Here is a 20,043-nt window from a genome sequence, read left to right as displayed (position 1 = left end):
TCTGTCTGTGTGTTCCATTCTATGCATCCGAAGAAGTGAGCTATAGCTTATAAAAGCTCATGCTGAAATAAATTTGTTAGTGTCTTAGGTGCCACAAGTACTCCTGTTCTTTTTGCGGATACAGACTAACACGGCTGCTACTCTGAAACCAATTTATAACCAAAATTCTTCTTATTAATCCCTAAATGCATGACCTTGCACTTTTCACTATTAAATTTCATCCTATTACTATTACTCCAGTTTACAAGGTCATCTAGATCTTCCTGTATGATATCCCAGTCCTTCTCTGTGTTAGCAATACCCCCCAGCTTTGTGTCATCCGCAAACTTTATTAGCACATTCCCACTTTTTGTGCCAAGTTAGACATAGTCCATGGATTATGGTTAAAACCCCTATTCTATGATCACAACAACCTTTTGTAGATCCCTTATGTAGTCTGCAGATCCCAGGTTGAAAACCACTGATGTAACATATATGGATTAACCTGATGGTGTCAGATGGTATAAATGTTTTTATGAGCACTTGTTTGGGATGACTTATGAATCACCTGGCCATCCCAAACTCAGGTCAATAAAACCTTGATGTCATGCCACACCAAATGTGGTTGACCAATTAGGAACTGAAGTACAGTATTTGACCAGTACCGTAAATCATTGTACCCATTGTAGGCCTGGATTGACATAAGCAACTTGCCTCATTTCTTAGTGGTCATGACTGAGAAGGTGAATGGAAGATTAAGCTGCAAATAGGGGCTTTGCAAGCAGTATTCTGTAGTCAGGATGTCTGTGCTAGCTAAAATAAGCAGCAACACCCGAATGTTAGGGACAATGGACAAGATAAACCTGGAATGAAAAGATCAGGTTCCATATGGACAGAGCATGCTGTGCAAGGATTGGTTCCTGCAAAGTAACCAATCCAATCTGAAAGTGTGTAGTGTACTGTATATAAACAAAACTGTTTCTGTGTAACTTTGGATGTGTGGTATGCCCTGCCCTATACTCACCCCCTACACTTGAATCTGATCAAACCACCATAGCTTTACTGTATGCCAAATAAAGGAATCTAAATGATGAAATCTGGAGTCAAACTGAGTATTTTGAAAACCAGAGAACTGGCTGATGTGTTCTCCCAGAACAGGACAAGCTGTTCTGGATAAGCCAAGCGGAAAAGCCCTCAGAGAGAATCCCAACACCCATCGTTGTGGTTTACCCTTATAATTGATGAGAGCTGGTGAAAAAGTTCTCTATATGCATTGTGAATTTAGCCCCTTTTTTGGTGTAGTGAATTATTTTCAAACTAATTCCAATTTTCTCTGGATATAGTTGTTTTTAAGTATTTATTGAACTGTGTGGACAAATAACTTTCAGCCTATGGGGTTGGTTGTAGACTGCCGTTGACTTATTTGCACTGTGTGGTTCGTAAGCTGTCATATAATGTTTCTCTTCCTTCACTGCATGTCTGAAATTTTTTAACTAGGGAAATGTCAAATATTAAATAGCACCAATCTGTACATATTTTTGTTGAATAATCATTCATGATAAGAAAAAAAAATGAAACTACCACAATTCATGAGTATTTGGTGGGTTTTGTGAGTGTGAATATCTGGAATAATTCCACTCTGTGTGAACATGAATACACTATTAAGACTTTTATGTTTCTTATTCTTTCTATTAACGGCAATCATGACAGCAAATTTCTGTCCATAGGGGCTTTGAGTAAATGTACAGCAAACTACGGACTTAAAAAAACCTCAGGAGTTCAGGATGTAACAACAATAGTGTGTGTGACTGTTGGGATAGGGTTGTAGTTGACTTTAATTTTGTAATGGGGCATGTGAAAAATTAAAGGCCAAAATTAGTTGTGGAGTAAGCAGGTGAAGTTCCAGTGAAGACAATAGAACCTACTGACAGTAGGGTTGAATTTGGCCCTGAATCAAGATCAGGTGGACAGCAAGCATGTCTGAACTTGGTTCTGACAGCTGACGGTCGTCTCTAGGTACAGGAATCCTGAAAACCCAACAAACTAATAAATCTACAGCCTAATAAATCTTTCTCCGGAACACTCTTTTTATGGAGCATTTTACAAGTAAATTCAAAGCAACCCCGTATCTTTGGCATCACACTAACGTAGCTAACAATCCCCCTGAAGAAGTGCTCTGTGTAAGCTTGTCTTTCTCCACAGAGAATTTGGTCCTATACAAGATATTACCTCCCCCAACTTGTCTCATATCCTGGGACCAACATGGCTACTACAACACTGCATATAATAATCCCACATTTTGTTAAATGAGAGAAACTTTGTAGGGCCAGCCTTATTTAAACTGAGGCAACTTTATCTATAGAATCATAAAAGATTAGGGTTGGAAGAGACCTCAGGAAATCATCTAGTCCAACCCCCTGCTCAAAGCAGGAGAAACCTTAACTAAATCATCCCAGCCAGGGCTTTGTCAAGCTGGGCCTTAAAAACCTCTAAGGATGGAGATTCCACCACCTCCCTAGGTAACACATTCCAGTGCTTCAATACCTTCCTAGTGAAATAGTTTTTCCGAATATCCAACCTAGACCTCCCCCACTGCAACTTGAGACCATTGTACCTTGTTCTGTCATCTGCCACCACTGAGAACAGCATAGTTCCATCTTCTTTGGAACCCCCCTTCAGGCTGCTGTCAAATCCTCCCTCACTCTTCTCTTCTGCAGACTAAATAAGCCCAGTTCCCTCAGCCTCTCCTCATAAGTCATGTGCCTTAGCTCCCTAATCATTTTTGTTGCCCTTCGCTAGCCACTCTCCAATTTTTTCACATCCTTTCTGTAGTGGGAGGCCCAAAATTGGATGCAATATTCCAGATGTGTCCTCACATGTGCCAAATAGAGGGAAATAATCATTCCCTTGATCTGATGGCAAGGCTCCTACTAATGCAAACCATGCCTTTGTCTGTTCCTCTATTCTCCCATCTTTCTCATTACTTTTTCCTTTTCTTTCCTCTACCTTTCTGTATCTGTTTCTTCTCCATCTCTTGGTTCCTTTGTCTGTTCCTTCCTTTGTCTCAACACTTCTGTTAGTAGCCTCTTTCCTCCCACCTGCTCCTGCCCTCTGTCCTGTTTTATTCTATCATGCATCTGAGGGGGATTAAAAAATTAGCTGAAAAAGTAATGCAGATCTTGAGCACAAGAGGGAGAGGATGCTACATGGGGTTAGTGTTGCACTGTGCTTCATCACTGCATAGCAACAACACTCCTCTCTCTTACCTGTCTTACAAGACTTCTCTGGTTTCTGCTGGAGCTAGGAATGCAGAAATGTCAGCTGAATTGACCATGATGTCACATCAATAATAATTTTTTTTGGTTAGATGAGGTGTTAAACATCTCATCAGTGCTGTGTTCAGAACAGTTTTCGGGGTTCACATCATATCTCCCCTCTAGAGAGATTATATACAATTCCAATCCACGATAATACATAACCTTTGCATTTAATTCAATGGACTCCAAAGATACTTAAACTTAGTTCAATAAGGTTTCTTTCAAGGATATTGCTGGAGCTCTGATGCTTACAGTACTAAAACATCCTTAGAATGCTTCTGTGCTGGCCGCAACACTTTTTGAGTTAGGAAATTGTCATCTATTATGTTTAGAAATTCCATCTTAGATCTTGGCCTGGCAGATAAAGAGGAACTGATCACAGAACTAAAAATTAATGGTAGCTTTGGTACAAATTACCATAATTTGATCACACTTATAATGTGCAAGCAGAATAAAGTCCAGGCCAGTAATATATGTACTTGGTGCTTTATTGGGCCAATTTCACAAATCTGAAAACAATTATGAGAAAAATAAGATCAGAGGAAGATTTCAATTAGAAAAATGTGAACGATAATAGGGAATTATTTAAGAATACCTTACTTGATACCCTAAAGCAACAATCTCACAATTGAGGAAGAATGCTGTGCTGGTTTAAAAAAACCACACCTGGTTTAGATGGGAAGTGAAAGTAGCTGTAAAAAATAATATATAACAAATGGAAGAGGGGGAAGTTGATAATAACGAATATGGATCAGAAGTTAAGAATCACAAAAAATTGATAAAGGAAGCCAGTAGACACAAGGAGAAATAGAGGGCCAACAGAGTTAACAACAATAAAAGGACTTTTAAAAATATATTAGGAACAAAAAGAATCCTGACAATGGTATTGGTCCATTACTAGAAGGAAATGGCAGATTTATTAATAAAAATGAAGAAAAAGCAGAAGAGTTCAATAAATATTTTTGTTCAGTATTTGAAGGAAAAAAACAAATGATATATTCTCATCATATGGTGAAGATAACACTCTTTCCGTTCCACTAATCTCTCTGGAGCATGTTAAACAGAAGCTACTAAAGTTAAAGATTTTTAAATGAGCAGGTTCAGAGTGCTTGCATCCAAGAGTTTTAAAAGAGCTGGCTGAGGAATGTGTTGGACTATTAATGTTGATTTTCAATAAGTTTTGGTGCAAATTCAAGAAGACAGCTAACTTTTTGCCAATTTTTATAAAGGTGGGGATTTTTTAAATAAAATTTTTATAAAAAATGGAATGATCTGCATAATTATAGGCTAGTCAACCGATCTCAATCCTGGGCAAGATAATGGAATAGCTGATATGACACTTGATTAAAAAAGAACTAGAGGAGGGTAATGTACTTAATGCAAAGGAACATGGGTTTATGGAAAATAGATCCTGTCAAACTGTGGATATCTTTTTTTTTTTTTTGAGGAGATTGCAAATTTGGGTGATAAAGGTGATAGTATTGATGTAATATATTTAGACTTCTGTAAGACATTTGAGTTGGATTAAAAAACTAGAATGATAGAAACTAACATAACCTGGTGCACATTAAATGGATTAAAAACTGGCTAACCGATAGGTCTCAAACTGTTACTATAAACAGGTAATCATCAGTGGGGTCCTGCAGGGATCAGTTCTTGGCTTTATTACTATTTAACATGTTTATCAATGACCTGGAAGAAAACATGAAATTATCACTGGTAAAGTTTGCAAATGCCACAAAAATTGGGGCAGTGGTAAACAATGAAGAGGACTGGTCACTGAAATTCAGCACAATCTAAATTGCTAGGTAAACTGGGTGCAAGCAAACAATATGCTAAAGGTAAATGTATACATCTATAAACACAGAATGTAGGCTACACTTACAGAATGGGAAACGCTATCCTGGGAAGTGGTGACTGAAAATGATTTGGGGGTGTGTCATAAACAGATAGCTAAGGGTTAATGTTTCTTTTACCTGTAAAGGGTTAACAAAGGGAACCAAACACCTGACCAGAGGCCCAATCAGAAAACAAGATTTTTCAAATCTCAAGGGAGGGAAGTTTTGGGTGTGTGTTCTTTGTCTCGTCTCTGTTGCTCTCTAGTCTCTGAGGGGATCACTCTATCTCCAGGCTTTCTAATCTTCTGTTTCCAAGTTGTAAGTACAAAGGTAGAAAGACAATAGACTTATATTGTTTTTTTGTATTTACATGTGTGTAGTTGCTGGAATGTTTTAAATTGTATTTCTTTTTGGATAAGGCTGTTTGTTCAGTTTTTTTTGTTTTAAGCCAATAACCCTGTATATTGTCACCTTGATACAGAGACCATTTTTATGTCTTTTTCTTTCTTTTTATATAAAGCTTTCTTTTTAAAACTTGTTGGATTTTTTTTCTAGTTGGGGCTCAAGGAGATTGAGTCTGCAGCTCACCAGGGAGTTGGTGGGAGGAATTGAAACAGGGTGATCTTCCAGGGAGGAAGTAACGAGGAGACAAGGGGAGGGGGTTATTTCCCTTTGTTGTGAGACTCAGGGCATCTGAGTCTTGGGGTCCCCCAGGGAAGGTTTTGGGGAGACCAGAGTGAGCCAGGCACTGGAATTCCTGGCTGGTGGCAGCGCTATCAGATCTAAGCTGGTAATTAAGCTTGGAGGTTTCATGCAGGCACCCACATTTTGGACGCTAAGGTTCAGAATTGGGACTTATGCTTTATGACAGGGTGTTGATGAATAATCAGCTGCACATGAGTTCCATGTGTGAGACTCAGGTTAAAAGAGCGAATGCAATTCTGAGATGCATAAACAGAGGAATCTTGAATAGAAGTAGAGAGATTATTTTACCACTGTTTGGCACTGTTGGAATACTGTGTCCAGTTCCAGTGACAATTCTAAAAGGATGTTGATAAACTGGAGAGGGTTCACAGAAGAGCCACAAGAACGATTAAAGTATTAAAAACCATACCTTATAGTGATAGACTCAAGGAGCTTTATTTACTTAGCTTAACAAAGAAAAGGTTAAGGTGTGACTTGATTACAGTTGATAAGTACCTATATCTTCAACCTAGTAGAGATAGGTATAACACAATCCAAGTTAGACAAATTCACACTGGAAATAAGGTGTACATTTTAATGGTGGAAGTAGTTCACCACTGGAACAATTTACCACAGGGTTGTAGTGGGTTCTCCATCACTGACAATTTTAAATCAAGATTGTTTTTCTAAAAGACATGCTCTAGGAATTATTTGGGGGGAAGATCTATGGCCTGTGTTATACAGGAGGTCAAACTAAATGATCCTAATGGTTCCTTCTGGCCTTAGAATCTATGAAATTGCCGTATCTGTCACAACTATGATAATTGTTATGTGTGCTTGTGGCTTTGGCTTCTTTTGGCTTCTCTAAAAGAGCTGTTGGTGATTTTGCTCTGAGACTTGGCTTTGATCTGTTCAAAACACACTCTATAGATGCCCCACCCACTGTATGAGAACTTGGCTAATGAATTATTTTCCTAGTGTCTGATTATTAGAAGTCTGTCTAGCTCTCTTTGCTCCTCCAGTGGTACTATGTGTCCATATTAACCATCCCGGTTTCTGTAAACTTGTGCAGTTCATCCACATGCAGCATGTTCTCCATCCTAAGCTTTGTGGTACGCAATAGCTGCTAGTAAATCTCCTGGATAGAGTGCACAACATGGGAGCAGGTGCCCATATACATAAAAGAATACATATTTGCAGTTCAACATATTAGTATATTTGATTTCTTCAAAGATTGGTTCCAGACATTTTGTCCTGGCCACAATGCCATGTATGTGTCGTGATGGGAAGGAGCTATGGCCTCAACAAATACTTCCAGATGCCCTGACATAAAGCCCTAAACAGCTTTTATGCCCAAAGCCTGCTAGACCCTGGTTAATAAAAACAAGCATGAGGACTTGCCTGTGTTCAACATTATTAAAAAATGGTGGACCAGATGAACTTCAGTGAAGGAATCAGTGGAAAATGAGGAATCATTTGCTAAAAAACACATCCACTTGCCTGGTGTAAGGTGCTGTGGGACTGTTGTATTACCTCAACCTCAAATCCCATCCAGAGGACGTGGCTGCTTCTTTCATTTCAGCTCCCAAACCTTGGCCAGTGGGGAATAGCTGCCTTGTAGATTTTTATGCATGAGGTATGGTGAATACCCATCCCTTATATGGAACTTCTCAACTTCTTCATACAGATGTTTTTCAATTCATATTTGAAAGAAAGAACAGCAGTCACCTCCCCCTGACATTTCCTAACCTGCTGCCGTTCATTCAGTGGAGTGGAATTTCTTCGCATTTGTTTTAATACATTTGTTCGTTTATGTTGCTATGTCCTGAACAGAGACTTACTTGCATTGATTTCAGGTAGGGTTGGGCAAGAACTCAACAACAGGAAAAGCCATATCAGGAGGAGCAGCTGCTGTGCCCTGAAGGTTTTTTCACTTGTGTTCTAAATCTATAGTCACGGGTGAGTGTATTTATTTCCAGCCGACCTGGGAAAATCAAAGTACTCCTTTACCTGAGAAATAGTTTCTATTGAAATAAGCAATTAAGTAATTACTCCCTTGGGATCCAAAATCTTCCTGATCTAAGTTTCATTCAACAGGGATTCTTCAAACTAGAAGGAAGTTACATGAAGATAACTTTTCAGTTGGCTTTTGGAAAACATTGCCAAGTGCGATACCACAGAGGTTAGTAGTGGCATTTATGCCTGTTTATTAACAGTGTAAATTCAAACACGTTTGTTGTTGACTCTGAAAGGGGGGAGAATGGCAAATACTAAGGAGGACAGAGTTAAACTGCAAAATGCAGATTACATCCAAAGAAAGGAGATTCTAGTAGGTGTAAAATTGGATACCTAGAGGGAAGAAGTGGGGTAGTTAAGAGGAAAGGAGTGAGCTAGAGAGAGAATTAGTAAATATTTGTAATGCCATATTGACAAACCCAATGTTGTTCTCTGGTGTGTGTAATATGTAAATAAAATGTGTGTGTGTGTGTGTGTGTGTGTATTTATAATAGTATATGAATCTCATGCACAGAAGTAATAGTGCCTTAGTATAGCAATTCATTGTCTTAACTATCACATTCAGTTTAGGAAAACTAGCAGTAAAAGAACCCAACAGCCATTGCATAAGGATTTTGAGGGTAAAATATCAGGAGAGACGAAATAATCTGTATGTGTGTGTAATCTTGGTGTTGGAGGCAGGGGGAAATACTATCACGGAACAAGGAACCCTCAGGTGGTGTTGCAGAGGGATATAATCATGATCTATGAATACAATTAGGCTGACAATTTCAATAGAGAATTTTTCTATTGCACAGAATAGGACAAGAAACAAATTAACTGAAGATAAAGACAGAAAAACTGAGGTAAACTTTTACTGTGTGTGTGTGTGCATGTGTGTGTGTATGTGTGCGCGCGTGCACGCGCTTGCATCATTGTGGGTTCAATCATGTTTTTATAGATACAGTCCTGTTTTGGTGGGGATGGGGGATGGAGAGATGCACTACCCTGGGAGATTTTCTGAGATTTAATGGGTAAAATATGCATCTCACTGCATGCTGGGTTAACATTGCTGGCTGGTGCATATGAGTGGCAAGCCTGGGCCCTACTTTGGAGTGTCTTGCACCTCAATGGGCACATTGCAGAAGCACTTCATGTGCTTTGGGGAGCACAGGGACAGCAACTGTACCTGGCTGTTGGGCAGGGTGAAGATGAGTTTTTCATAGTTCCTTCCCCTGTTTGCACGTTCACAGAGCATTTACATCTAGCTCTATGTGAGATGTAATTTTTCATTGTGATGCTGTTTTCATAGCTGCCTCACAGCTTGGATGACTGACTGACTAATTGCATCCAGATTGCTCTGTGAGAAAACAGTGCATTCGTTTTTATTGTTATGGTTATTACTTCACTTCTTTGCATTGCTTCATTTCATGTTGGCACTATGGTATTAAACATTATGGCCACGCTAGTTTTGGCAACAGAAAAGTAGTGCTGGTTGGGAAATGTGTTCTTACCATGAAAATTTCTTGATGAAAATGGATTTTTGGGGGCTTATTTAAAATGACAATTTTTCAGTTTTTGACCAACAAAAATGAACAATTCTTTTGGTTTTCACTTTTTTGATGAAAACAGAATTTTTTTCCCAAAAAACTTCCATTTAGTCAAAAAAGCATTCTTTTTTTAATAGCAAAAAGCTTTGGTGAACATTTTTCAGTCAGCTCACTGTAAGAAAGAAAGGCCGGTAGGCTCCATGCTGTGAAATGGAGCCTGGCACAAACGCTTGTGAAACACACAAACACAAGAATTCTGCAGCTCCCCTGTTTGGGCCTGATGACAAAACACTGATTTAGCTTACGTCATTAGGGGAGGTGGTGGTGTTGGTGACAGGTTCGGTCACAGAGATTCCCTTGGGACTGTCACCTGATGTGCTGAAATTATCTCCGAGCCTGTTTTCCCTGCCAGCTTGGGACTTCCAGAACCCTGACTTGTTGAACCAGACATGCTAGCCTGCTGCAACACTGACCCAGGGTCTGGTCCATGCCCCCAAATCTCAGACTTAACTGAAAACAGTTCAGCAAGTTACCTGCCTCCAGCACCCAGACACCCAGTGTCCAATGGGAGCCAAACCCCAAATAAATCTGTTTTACTCTGTATAAAGCTATATAGGGTAAATTCATAAATTGTTTGTGCTCTATATTATCGATAGAGAGAGATGTTTGCTCCCCCAGGTATTAATCACTTACTCTGTGTTTATTAATAAATAAAAGTGATTTTATTAAGTATAAAAAGTAGGATTTAAGTGGTTTCAAGTAATAACAGACAGAACAAAGTAAGTCACCAAGCAAAATAAAGCAAAAATGTGCAAGTCTAAGCCTAATACAGTAAGAAACTGATTACAGGTAATGTCTCACCCTCAGAGATGTTCCAATAAACTTCTTTCACAGACTAGACTCCTTCCTAGCCTGGGCCCAATCTGTTCCTCTGGTACAGTCTTTGTTAGATCCAACAGACATCTCAGGTGGTAAGCAGGGGTTTTCTCATGATTGGCAGCCTCCTTTGTCCTGCTCCACCCTCTTTTATAGCTTTAGCACAAGGCGGGAAACTTTTGTCTGTGCTTATCCCCACCCCCGCCTCATCAATGGAAAAGTACAAGGATTAAGATGGATTCCAGTATCATGTGACATGATCACATGTCGCTGGTAGACCTCTAGTCTCCATTCTTCCTGGGTTGGCACACACAGAAGGTTTGCAGGTAAATAAACCATTACAACCAATTGTCCTAGTCAATGGGAGCCATCAGGATTCTAAACCTTACAAGAGATATTTTGCATAACGCATATTCCAGTTACACCATATTCACACTCATAAGCATATTTCCATAAAACATATGGAGTGCAACATCACAGTGTTATGCTGACAGAAAAACTCCTTCTGTTGGCATACACTACATGAGGGGGGGTTGCCAGTATAGCTGTACTGGCTAAGTGTTTATAGAGTTGACATGGCTTTTTAACCACCATTTTAAAGAACACAGTATCTTACACACACGACTATCCTTCCTTGAGGTCTCACATGACATTGTACTACAAAATCCCTTTCCCCCTCATTTTATCCCTCTAGTCATTTGTGTCTAAATTTAAAAAGTCTGGGTTAGTCATTGGGGAATATGAATGGTGAAATATCTGGATTTTCCTCCTTTGCTCCCAATGACAGCTCAGAGAAAAATGCTGAGCAAGACTTTTCCACTTCTCAGGTTCTCAGATGCTGCTGGCAATGTGAAACAGACCATTTTTCAAGGCCTTGTTTCATTCCTCCTCATTCATGTGACTGATGACTGCACAGAAAATGTAAACTGCTAAGTATAGATAACATCAACTATTACACATTTTTAATCTCTGAAATTGCTGACAGTTTTACTGGGTCAGCATAGGAAAGAAGACACTAACCCAGTCCTTGGATTCAGCTGCTGGAGCTGTGTTCTTTACTTAGTCCTTATTAGCTGAATAGTATCACATTTCCTCTTTGTGCCCCATAGTTTGGTTTGAATATTCTGCCTTTTTGTCTGTGTTAAAACTGCAGAGTTGTTTAAATTGTGTGTGTTCCCAAAATTACTTAATTATCTTTCACAGACTATTGTTCAGTTGGACAGAAACTTAAAGTATCAGTTGTTGCCTTGTTCAAGATTTCAATCTGAAGTTGAAATTGAGAGTGTGTGTGTGTGTGTGTGTGAGACAGAGAAATGGACAAGGACACTTAGTAGCCAGTGGTTAATAGTAGATTCTTTGGATATATCTAATACATACCGAAGCCACAAATTTTGCTACAACAATGATTTTTAAAGATACAAAATATTTAAAATTCAGAAATACTATTTTAAGAGAACACTATTTTAAAATTATACAGTTTATTTTTTTATATCAGAATGGATGTTTTGATGTCATATGGCTTTTAGTTCCTAAACAGAAATACTTCTTGCCTCCTCAAAGCAATGGTAACTTTGAGATGTTTCAATATGCAAAGGATTTTGATGATACATGTTGACCATGTCTGCTCTGAAAGTGGCTGAGGCATGATTTCAAGAGACTAAAATATCAATATAATCATAAAAAGTGAACCAGATGTTGTTATTTTCATGAAAGCATGTTAGGATTCACTGGTTTCTCTTTCGAATGTTAACTTTCCTGATTATTCACCTCAGGGGTGATCCATATGAGGGATTTAGTAAATCATGTCTGTGGCATACTGTACTAAACACAGAGGAAGACATAAAGGGGAAAACTTTCAAAAACACAAATGACTTTCAGTGATCGTTAAGGACCTAATTGCCATTTTTGCTTTTGAGAATCTCCTGCATAGTTCCTGCCCACAGATCTTACAAACTAAGACTAGGCATGTTAAATGTGAAACCCTTTGGAAAATGAGATATATGGAGACCTAGGGGTAGGTCTACACAGCCTACTGCCTGCCTGGCAAACTGCTGGAGCATCCCGGCTTTCAAATTCCCAATGCCTCATTAGGCCATCAGGTGGGCTGATGGGGAGTAGGGAGCCTGGAAGCCCTGAGAGCCCTAGCTCCCAGCCTTGGGGCTTCTTGGTAGCACAGGCCTCCAGGATCTGCTGCTCCAGGATAGTCTGCCAAGTGGGGTCTCTCGGAGTTGGGGCTCTTGTGGCTTACAAACTGCCCCACAGTCCAGGCTCCCAGTAGAGCTGGGAGGAGAACAGTAATTCCATTTTCACAGAGAATGTCAAACTTTTTCTGAATTGGAACAAGACCAAGTTTCAAAATCCTCTGCAAAACATTCTCTTCCCAGCTCTAGTCACACAGTGGAGCTTCATTTTTTTTCAGTTTGCTTTTTTAAAAAGCTAGGAAATTACACACACAATATATGTTACAAGACCCTTATTCAGGTTGCAGAGTCAAGCCCTGTGTGTCACTCTGAAGCCTGGAATGTCTGTTGAGTCAATGTGAAGTGATAGAAAGAGCTACAAGCATATCACCAGGTTCAGTCATCACTGAATTTCACAGTGTTACTGTCCAATTTTAAAGTTTTCAGCCATTTTTAGCTTTACAAACTGCATCTGTGCAACATCAAGGCATGTATCTGTGCCACATCAAAAGCATAGACCACTGTGGAACCAGAGGTTACTCAGTCAATCACCATCCTTACTCTATAGCTAATTTGCATGCAGCCATTTAATTGGTTGTATGCGGGAGACTACAAAAATGGCAGATTACTTGGCCCCACTGCCATAGTTCTTCCAAACCACATAACCAGCACACACAATAACCCCAAACACACACACAGCCTCTGACCGCAGCACACACTTCTTATTCACCACCTGCACAAATAAACAGAAATCTCCCAGCACAACTCCCTCTAGAAATGAATCAACACAATCAGCATATATAATAATGCCAAACACACACAGCCCCTTACCACAACACACTCCTCTCATTTGCCACCCATACAATCTTTCAGCACAACCAACCATCCCAGACACAAATCAACACAATCACCCAGACAGCAACACAACCAGCACATGCAATAACCCCAAACACGCACAGCATCTCACCTCACTGTAAACCCCTAATTTGCCACCCACGGAAATCCATACAACTCTCCTTGCCCAACACAAGCTCCCTACAACAACACAACCAGCATACACAATAACTCCAAACATCATGGTAGTGTGCATCCCTCATTTGCCACATGAACAAATCAAAACAAATCTCCTAGGACAACCTTCCTAGACCCAAATCAACACAACCAGCACACACAATAACCCCAAACATCACTCTAAAGCCTAGATGTCTGTTGGGGCAGTGTGCAGCAAGGGAAACAGCTATAAGCATGGTAGCAAGCTTTTTGTTCAGAATATCATGGGGTTGAATCATCACTGGGTTTCACAGTCTGCTACCATCCCTCTTTTAAGTTCTTAGCCATTTTTGGCTTTTTTACCACATGACTTTACTTATTACACTTGTGTGATGGAGCAGGCTTTCAGCTGCTGGTAGATGGATGAAGCTACTATAAGGTGGGTGCATACATAAGATCCCTCTCATTAATATATATATTAATTGATAATTAATTAGAGGGATCTTATGTTCTTGAAATATTATTTTTACCTATTACCTTTTAAACGCTGTTCCCCCGACTCCTACACTACAATCACATTCATATCTGTATGTAATGAGTGGAAAATCCCAATTTAAAATTTGGCTCAAATACTGAATTAACACTTGGAAACAACACAAAAATATTAAACCCATGTCCTAGAATTTGGGGGAAGGAGGGATTACTCCAGGGAAATATCAGAAAATACATGTAGAAAAATGTATGTTAATGATAAAGTTTGTATTCAGTGTAGCTGTAGCTATGTTGGTCCTAGGATATTAGAGAGACAAGGTGGGTGAGGTAACATTTTACTGGACCAACTTCTGTTGGTGAGAGAGACAAGTTTTGAGCTCTGTGTAAGGTCAAAAACCTCTCCAACAGATGTTGATCCAATAAAAGATATTACCTCACCCACCTAGTCTAACTATAAAGATTAGCTCTTTTTCATGTTTGGCTCTTTTCCCCCCACCCATTTTTTGTTTATTCCCTATTTTTCCTTTCTCTTTCCAGAAGCCTGCTTAGCAAATATGAGGTTTGAAAATATCACCTTGAGTTTTTATCAAGTTTTAGCATAAGGTAATTTGTCCGGTTATAAATCTGGGATCCTCACACTGGAAGTCTCAATATTCGAGTCCTAGATTGTGAGGTGCTAAGATAAGATAATAATAGGACGCATATAAGAACCGAATACTAGATGGATTGGATTCCCCAAATATTCACTAATCCTATGTGGCATCTATGGGACCATATAGTTCCCTAATTCCTGTTTCTATAAAAATTCAATACAGTAAGCCTTCTTTTGTTAAAATGAATTTTTTATGTGGTTCATCTTTTGCTCTTCTCCTCTCAGGCCATGTGTTCTATTAAGATTGAGTCTGTTGTGAAGGAGAAGAATAGGATGGGAGAGTGCCCAGTATGGGAAGAAAGGGAAAATGCACTTGTATATGTGGATATTAATTCACAAAAAGTTTGCCGCTGGAACTCAGTCACCAACAAAGTGCACAGTGTATCTGTGGGTAAGACAGTACCATGCTAAGTCTTAAAACTTGTTTGCTGCTTTGTTTCTGTACCTTTTAAGTTGTCTTTTCCCCTGTGTTATAGCTGATCTATCTCTTCTGATAGTCGTTTGTATGCAGTGGTGGTGTAGCCACGTACCCAGGTTAGTAGTTTGTCAGTTAGTAGTGTCATGCTGTCTAGTACAGTACACAGCTAAGAATGCCAATCTCAGGTCAGACTGCCATAAAACAGAGCATGTTCCCCAAAATGGTGGTATAGTGTATGTGAAAGTAGAATTAATTATATTGTAAAAATAAGAATGGATTCAAGAAATGTTGTCTGCACCTCTAAGTATAATTGTTGGAATGTTGCAATCCAGATGTCAGGAACACAGACATTAGCATAGAACAATTGCACCGTTTAAGGGCAGTTGGAAAAGTATTAGCCTTAGATCGATACCAATCAGTAAGTACGTGGAATATGCATGCTGTGTCGCAGGTGGTTTTTCCTGTCTGTTGCTTTCTTTGTCCCTTTGTCTAAACTCCTGCCCTTTTATCTGTATAAATAAGATAGTTTGTGTCTTGTATGGTGCTCACATTATCTGGGTGTATTAGCAGAGCGCTGTGCTAATAAAACAGAGTGGTCTGACAAACTGTGAGTCCTGAGTCTAACTTTGACATGTATCATAAGCTTTCACTAAGCCAGTAACAAATGTATACTTCCAAACTGCTATGCTAGTTGTTATATAGCCACAGACAGTCCCATTCAGGCCCTCTAGCCCCTCATGTACCATCCAGACAAACCAGAGTTCTGTGATAAATGATTATTAAAATCAAGAATCACATCTATTAGATTTTTCTCATTCCAAGGAACCAGACACACATCTCAGGTCAAAACATACTTCAGATCTTACCCCCAAACCATGCTGGTAACCAATCATTTAGTTCCTAAAAACTAAAAGTTTATTACTAAATATAATATAATATATAATAAAGAAGAGCATTATTAAGAGGTTATAATGAATCATATCCATTACAGTCGATTTCAGAGTTTGTTGATCAGGATAATAGCAGTGATGTTAAATCTGCCAGTTTGTAATAAACCTCTCTGTTCATCTCAAATATTGGGGTCCTCAGTCCATTGTTCAAAGCTCTTCTTTGTTAGAAATCATAATTCAGAGATGTGGAGCAGGAAAGAAGCAAGGGGATTATGTCACACTCTCCCATTGATAAACCCCCCACCCTCCAACCCATGTGTATGGAAAGTTACTGTCTCAAACATGGAGTCAGGGGTCACATGTTCTATGTGCCCTTGCTGAGTCAGGAGGTATCCATTGTCTACATGCTCTCGGAGGCATCCTCAGGAGGGGCCCGCTGGAAAAGCTGATTCTTTTTAATGGCCCATCAACCATGGCTGGCTGGTCTTGATGTAAATCTGTACTGTGGGTGTTACCTAGGAACACAACATGTTCAAGATACAAACACACAGCAAAGATCCATAACTTCATACATGATGATAATAAATATAAACAGGATAACTTTGTTCAACAAATCACAACCTTTCCAATGATACCTTACAAGGCATACTTTGCATGAGATTTATCTCAATTGTGCAACAGTGATGCCACATCAGTGGTGATATCTTACTGTACATATGGTTATCTTTATTCCTATACAGAGCCACACGTCGTTTATAGTTTTTCATGCCATCCTTTTACTTTCTATTGAGACTAATGAACTGCACTCCTACAATCAATTGTTTAGTAGGAGGTGGCCCAAGTCAACAAGGCACAGAATTATAGTTATCAAGGTGGCGGTTTGAAATGCAAGGGTCACTGTGTCTAAGTCCAAAGTCAATAGGAAAGGGCACAGTTTTCCCGGCAGTGGAAGGTGAAATGGATTTTTTTCTTGGCTCTGGGTGCTTGAGTGTTTAGAAATAGTGAGGAGCCTAGGAGAACACTAAGACTACAAGCTATGTTAATAATCTGAATGGAAGGTAATGTTACAGATGTGGTAAGTTCTTCAGAGTGCCTCACTCCTCCTACTCACATTAGCTCAGTCTTTCCTGGATTCAGCTTCAACCAGTTTTTCTCCATCCAGTTACTGATCTCAGCCATGTCCTTAGAGAGCTAAGAAATGGCACTGCACATCTAGTGAGAAGGCGATGTCAAGCTGGATATAGAGCCTATGATATAACATGATCTGACACTCACTGAATTTCTCCCATTCCCCCTCTCTCTCTTGTTTGCAGATGCTCGCGTTGGCTCAGTGGCCCTTCGAAAGTCTGGGGGTTACGTCATTGCCTTGGGAACCAGATTTGCCTTTTTAAACTGGGAAACGGAATCAGTAACCACTATTGCAGAACTTGAACAGGATAAGCCAAACAACAGGTTCAATGATGGGAAAGTGGATCCAAAGGGGAGGTTTTTTGCAGGTATGTTTCTGACAGGATTTTCACTCTCAATGAAGTAGGATTATGTCTAACGTGTATTGTACTTTTATTGTCTGGGAACTTGATTCTTCAGCTGAGCTTCACTCAGCAATAGGTGAAGTGTGTGAGAATTGGTACTTCTATTACTGCAGAAGCATGGACTCGGAAAGTGGTGTTTGGATGCTTCTGATTGTGAGACGGGTCAGAAGGGGGACTCACGGCCTAAAGTGAGGCTGGCCTGGATGTGGCAGGGGCAGACAAGTAGCCTTGTCTGTCTGGTAAGTGGCCTATGTTTTTGTTGGCTGGACATGTTTTTTTAATTGTGCCTAGCCAGGCAAAAATACAAGCCATTTACTAGACATGTAAAGAGGCCAGTGAGTGATTTGTATTGGTTGTTGGGTGAAATCTTGGGTCCTTTTGAAGTCAGTGGGAGTTTTGCCATTGACTTCAATGGAGCCAGGATTTTCGGTTCCCGCCTCGCCTCAGATTTACATTATAGATTCAAATTAAAGGCTTGATTCTACAAACACTTGGTACCAAACACAGCGATTACTACTGGGAGCAGATCTACAGAGTCATGACAGTAATTTCTATGCTTGGCAGTGGTTCCAGAAACAGGTCCAAATGTGTTATGTCAACTATATTCTGTCAGTTTATTATTCAATATTTACCAACAATAGTTACTCTAATTTCAGACTGGAGTTTACTATATTAAGGGTTGATGTGGTGTTAACTTTATTCTTATTTCCTTGTCTTGCAGTATCCTACAGTTAAAAAAATGAAAGAGAAATATTATTTTTGTATATATGCTGTTCATATCTGTATGTAATGAGTGGACAATCCCAACTTAAAATTTGGCTCAAATATTGTAAAACAAGCTTTTATAAAATTTAAGACCAATAGAAGGATTTCTACAAATTAAAAATAACACTTAAATATTCCCCTGGGGCATTAAAAACTCAATTATTACAGCAACTTGAAAATGACTGTAAAAAAAACAACAACCCACAGCAACACCACTACCAAAACCTCAAGCAAACAGTGAAACTGGTTTCACTTTCATTTTTCAAGTGGAGACATGCAACAAATAGACAAGCGAAAGAGCTTTAATAGTGACATGTAAATTGAATTTATAAAAATCTTTCATTTCTGTTATTCTAAGTCTTTATTAATAACCTAGGTAAAATATGTTTACGGTACACCTCTGCCCTGATATAACGCTGTCCTCGGGAGCCAAAAAATCTTACTGCATTATAGGTGAAACCGCATTATATTGAGAAACAGTGAGAAACATGAGGGTGTGTGCCATTTGCCCTCAAGTTTGCTTTAACTACCCGAGGATTGTGCGTAGAACCTCATCTCTTTGCTATATCATTGTGATCTTCTAAGGGCTGTATCTGAGCTTTAAACTACATGAGATTAGTGGACTCTTGTATGGTGGTAAATTGGGATCACTTCCCCAAGAAAGAACTGCTTCTGACCTGATCCTTCTTCAACCTTCCCTCAGGCTGAGAGTACCTCTTCTCTTTCTGTTCCTGCTGTGATTTTTTTTTCTCCCCTTTCCTCCATCTAGCTGCTTTTTCCTAGGTCTTCACCTCAGTCACAGGACCTGGTTTTACAGTCGCTTCATGCATGGAACATCCACTGAGTTCAGTGGGAGCTCCATATACCCCAAGGAGAACATGAGGAGATCATTATTGTAGTTACCAGGGTGTAAAGATTCTCCAGGCTGCTGTACTTTCCAACCCCAGATCCCATTATCCTTTTAGGTACCATGGCTGAGGAGAAAGAACCTGGTGTGCGAGCAAGACGCCAAGGTGCCCTCTACACGCTCTTTCCTGATTATCTCGTAGTGAAGCAGTTAGACCAGGTGGACATCTCTAATGGATTGGATTGGTCACTGGATCACAGAATCTTCTTTCATATTGATAGCCTGGCGTATGCTGTCCATGCCTTTGACTATGATGTGCACACAGGAAAAATCGGTACAGATGTTTTTCTTAAATCAGTTAAATCAATGTAGTTTGATTTCCTTCAGCAAGAGCCGGGTGTGTAATTGTCAGTGAAGTAGATGACAAATTATAAATTTTTCTGTTCACAATAGAAAAAGAAATTCACAATCTATGACACAAAATTATTTGGTGAACATTTCTTGGATTCTGGTGTGTTCATGAACAGTTAGTTCATTGTGAGAATTCAGAATCTGTTTTGATTGGACAGCTAGGTCAAGTTAAGAGCTGATGTTAAGAGTTCCACAACTGGAAGCTGTTTGCAGTGCACAATCGCAACAGATTGTATCTATCCTACAAAACCCATAAACATTGCTACATATTCTTGAGTGCCATCTACTGGCAGACTTTCTATTAACTCTCATAAAAGATCATACCATATGTTTCTCTTCCCTGATTACAGAAGCATATTTTTAAAATCAGGTTTCCAGGAGGAATGCTCACAAGTATAAATTTACAATTCTCCACAAATGTTCTGTAGCATTCATGTAAAATCCATGGCTTGGGCAAATATTCCTTGCTTACTATAGTCATTGCAGAAAGGACACTAGAGTGTGAGTACAACTGATACAAATTCATTTAAAGACTTGAACAAACATTCATTGAAACTTTTTTTTGGCCCATCTCACACAGCAGCAATTCAACTGAGACTAATTATGTCATGTCAGCAGTGATTCAAA

The 20,043-nt window shown here is 39.4% G+C and overlaps 1 protein-coding gene across 2 annotated transcripts in view; it reads left to right on the top strand.

The window, feature by feature from the left end:
* LOC116830155 (regucalcin-like) overlaps positions 1-20,043 on the top strand; it is a 44,421-nt gene that overhangs the window by 15,034 nt on the left and 9,344 nt on the right. Inside the window, exons 1-4 of one of the 2 annotated variants that reach the window (XM_032789432.2) lie at positions 7,915-8,000; positions 14,779-14,944; positions 17,175-17,357; positions 19,124-19,339. In XM_032789432.2, the coding sequence (XP_032645323.1) occupies positions 14,782-14,944; positions 17,175-17,357; positions 19,124-19,339 (562 nt within the window). In that variant the 5' untranslated portion in view covers positions 7,915-8,000; positions 14,779-14,781. Of the gene's footprint in view, positions 1-7,914; positions 8,001-14,778; positions 14,945-17,174; positions 17,358-19,123; positions 19,340-20,043 lie in introns of those variants that run through there. The other variant, XM_032789433.2, reaches the window with a different exon arrangement.

Source organism: Chelonoidis abingdonii, chromosome 1 (genome assembly GCF_003597395.2).
Source record: "Chelonoidis abingdonii isolate Lonesome George chromosome 1, CheloAbing_2.0, whole genome shotgun sequence".
NCBI lineage: Eukaryota > Metazoa > Chordata > Testudines > Testudinidae > Chelonoidis > Chelonoidis abingdonii.
This window is presented reverse-complemented; position numbering and strand designations above follow the sequence as displayed.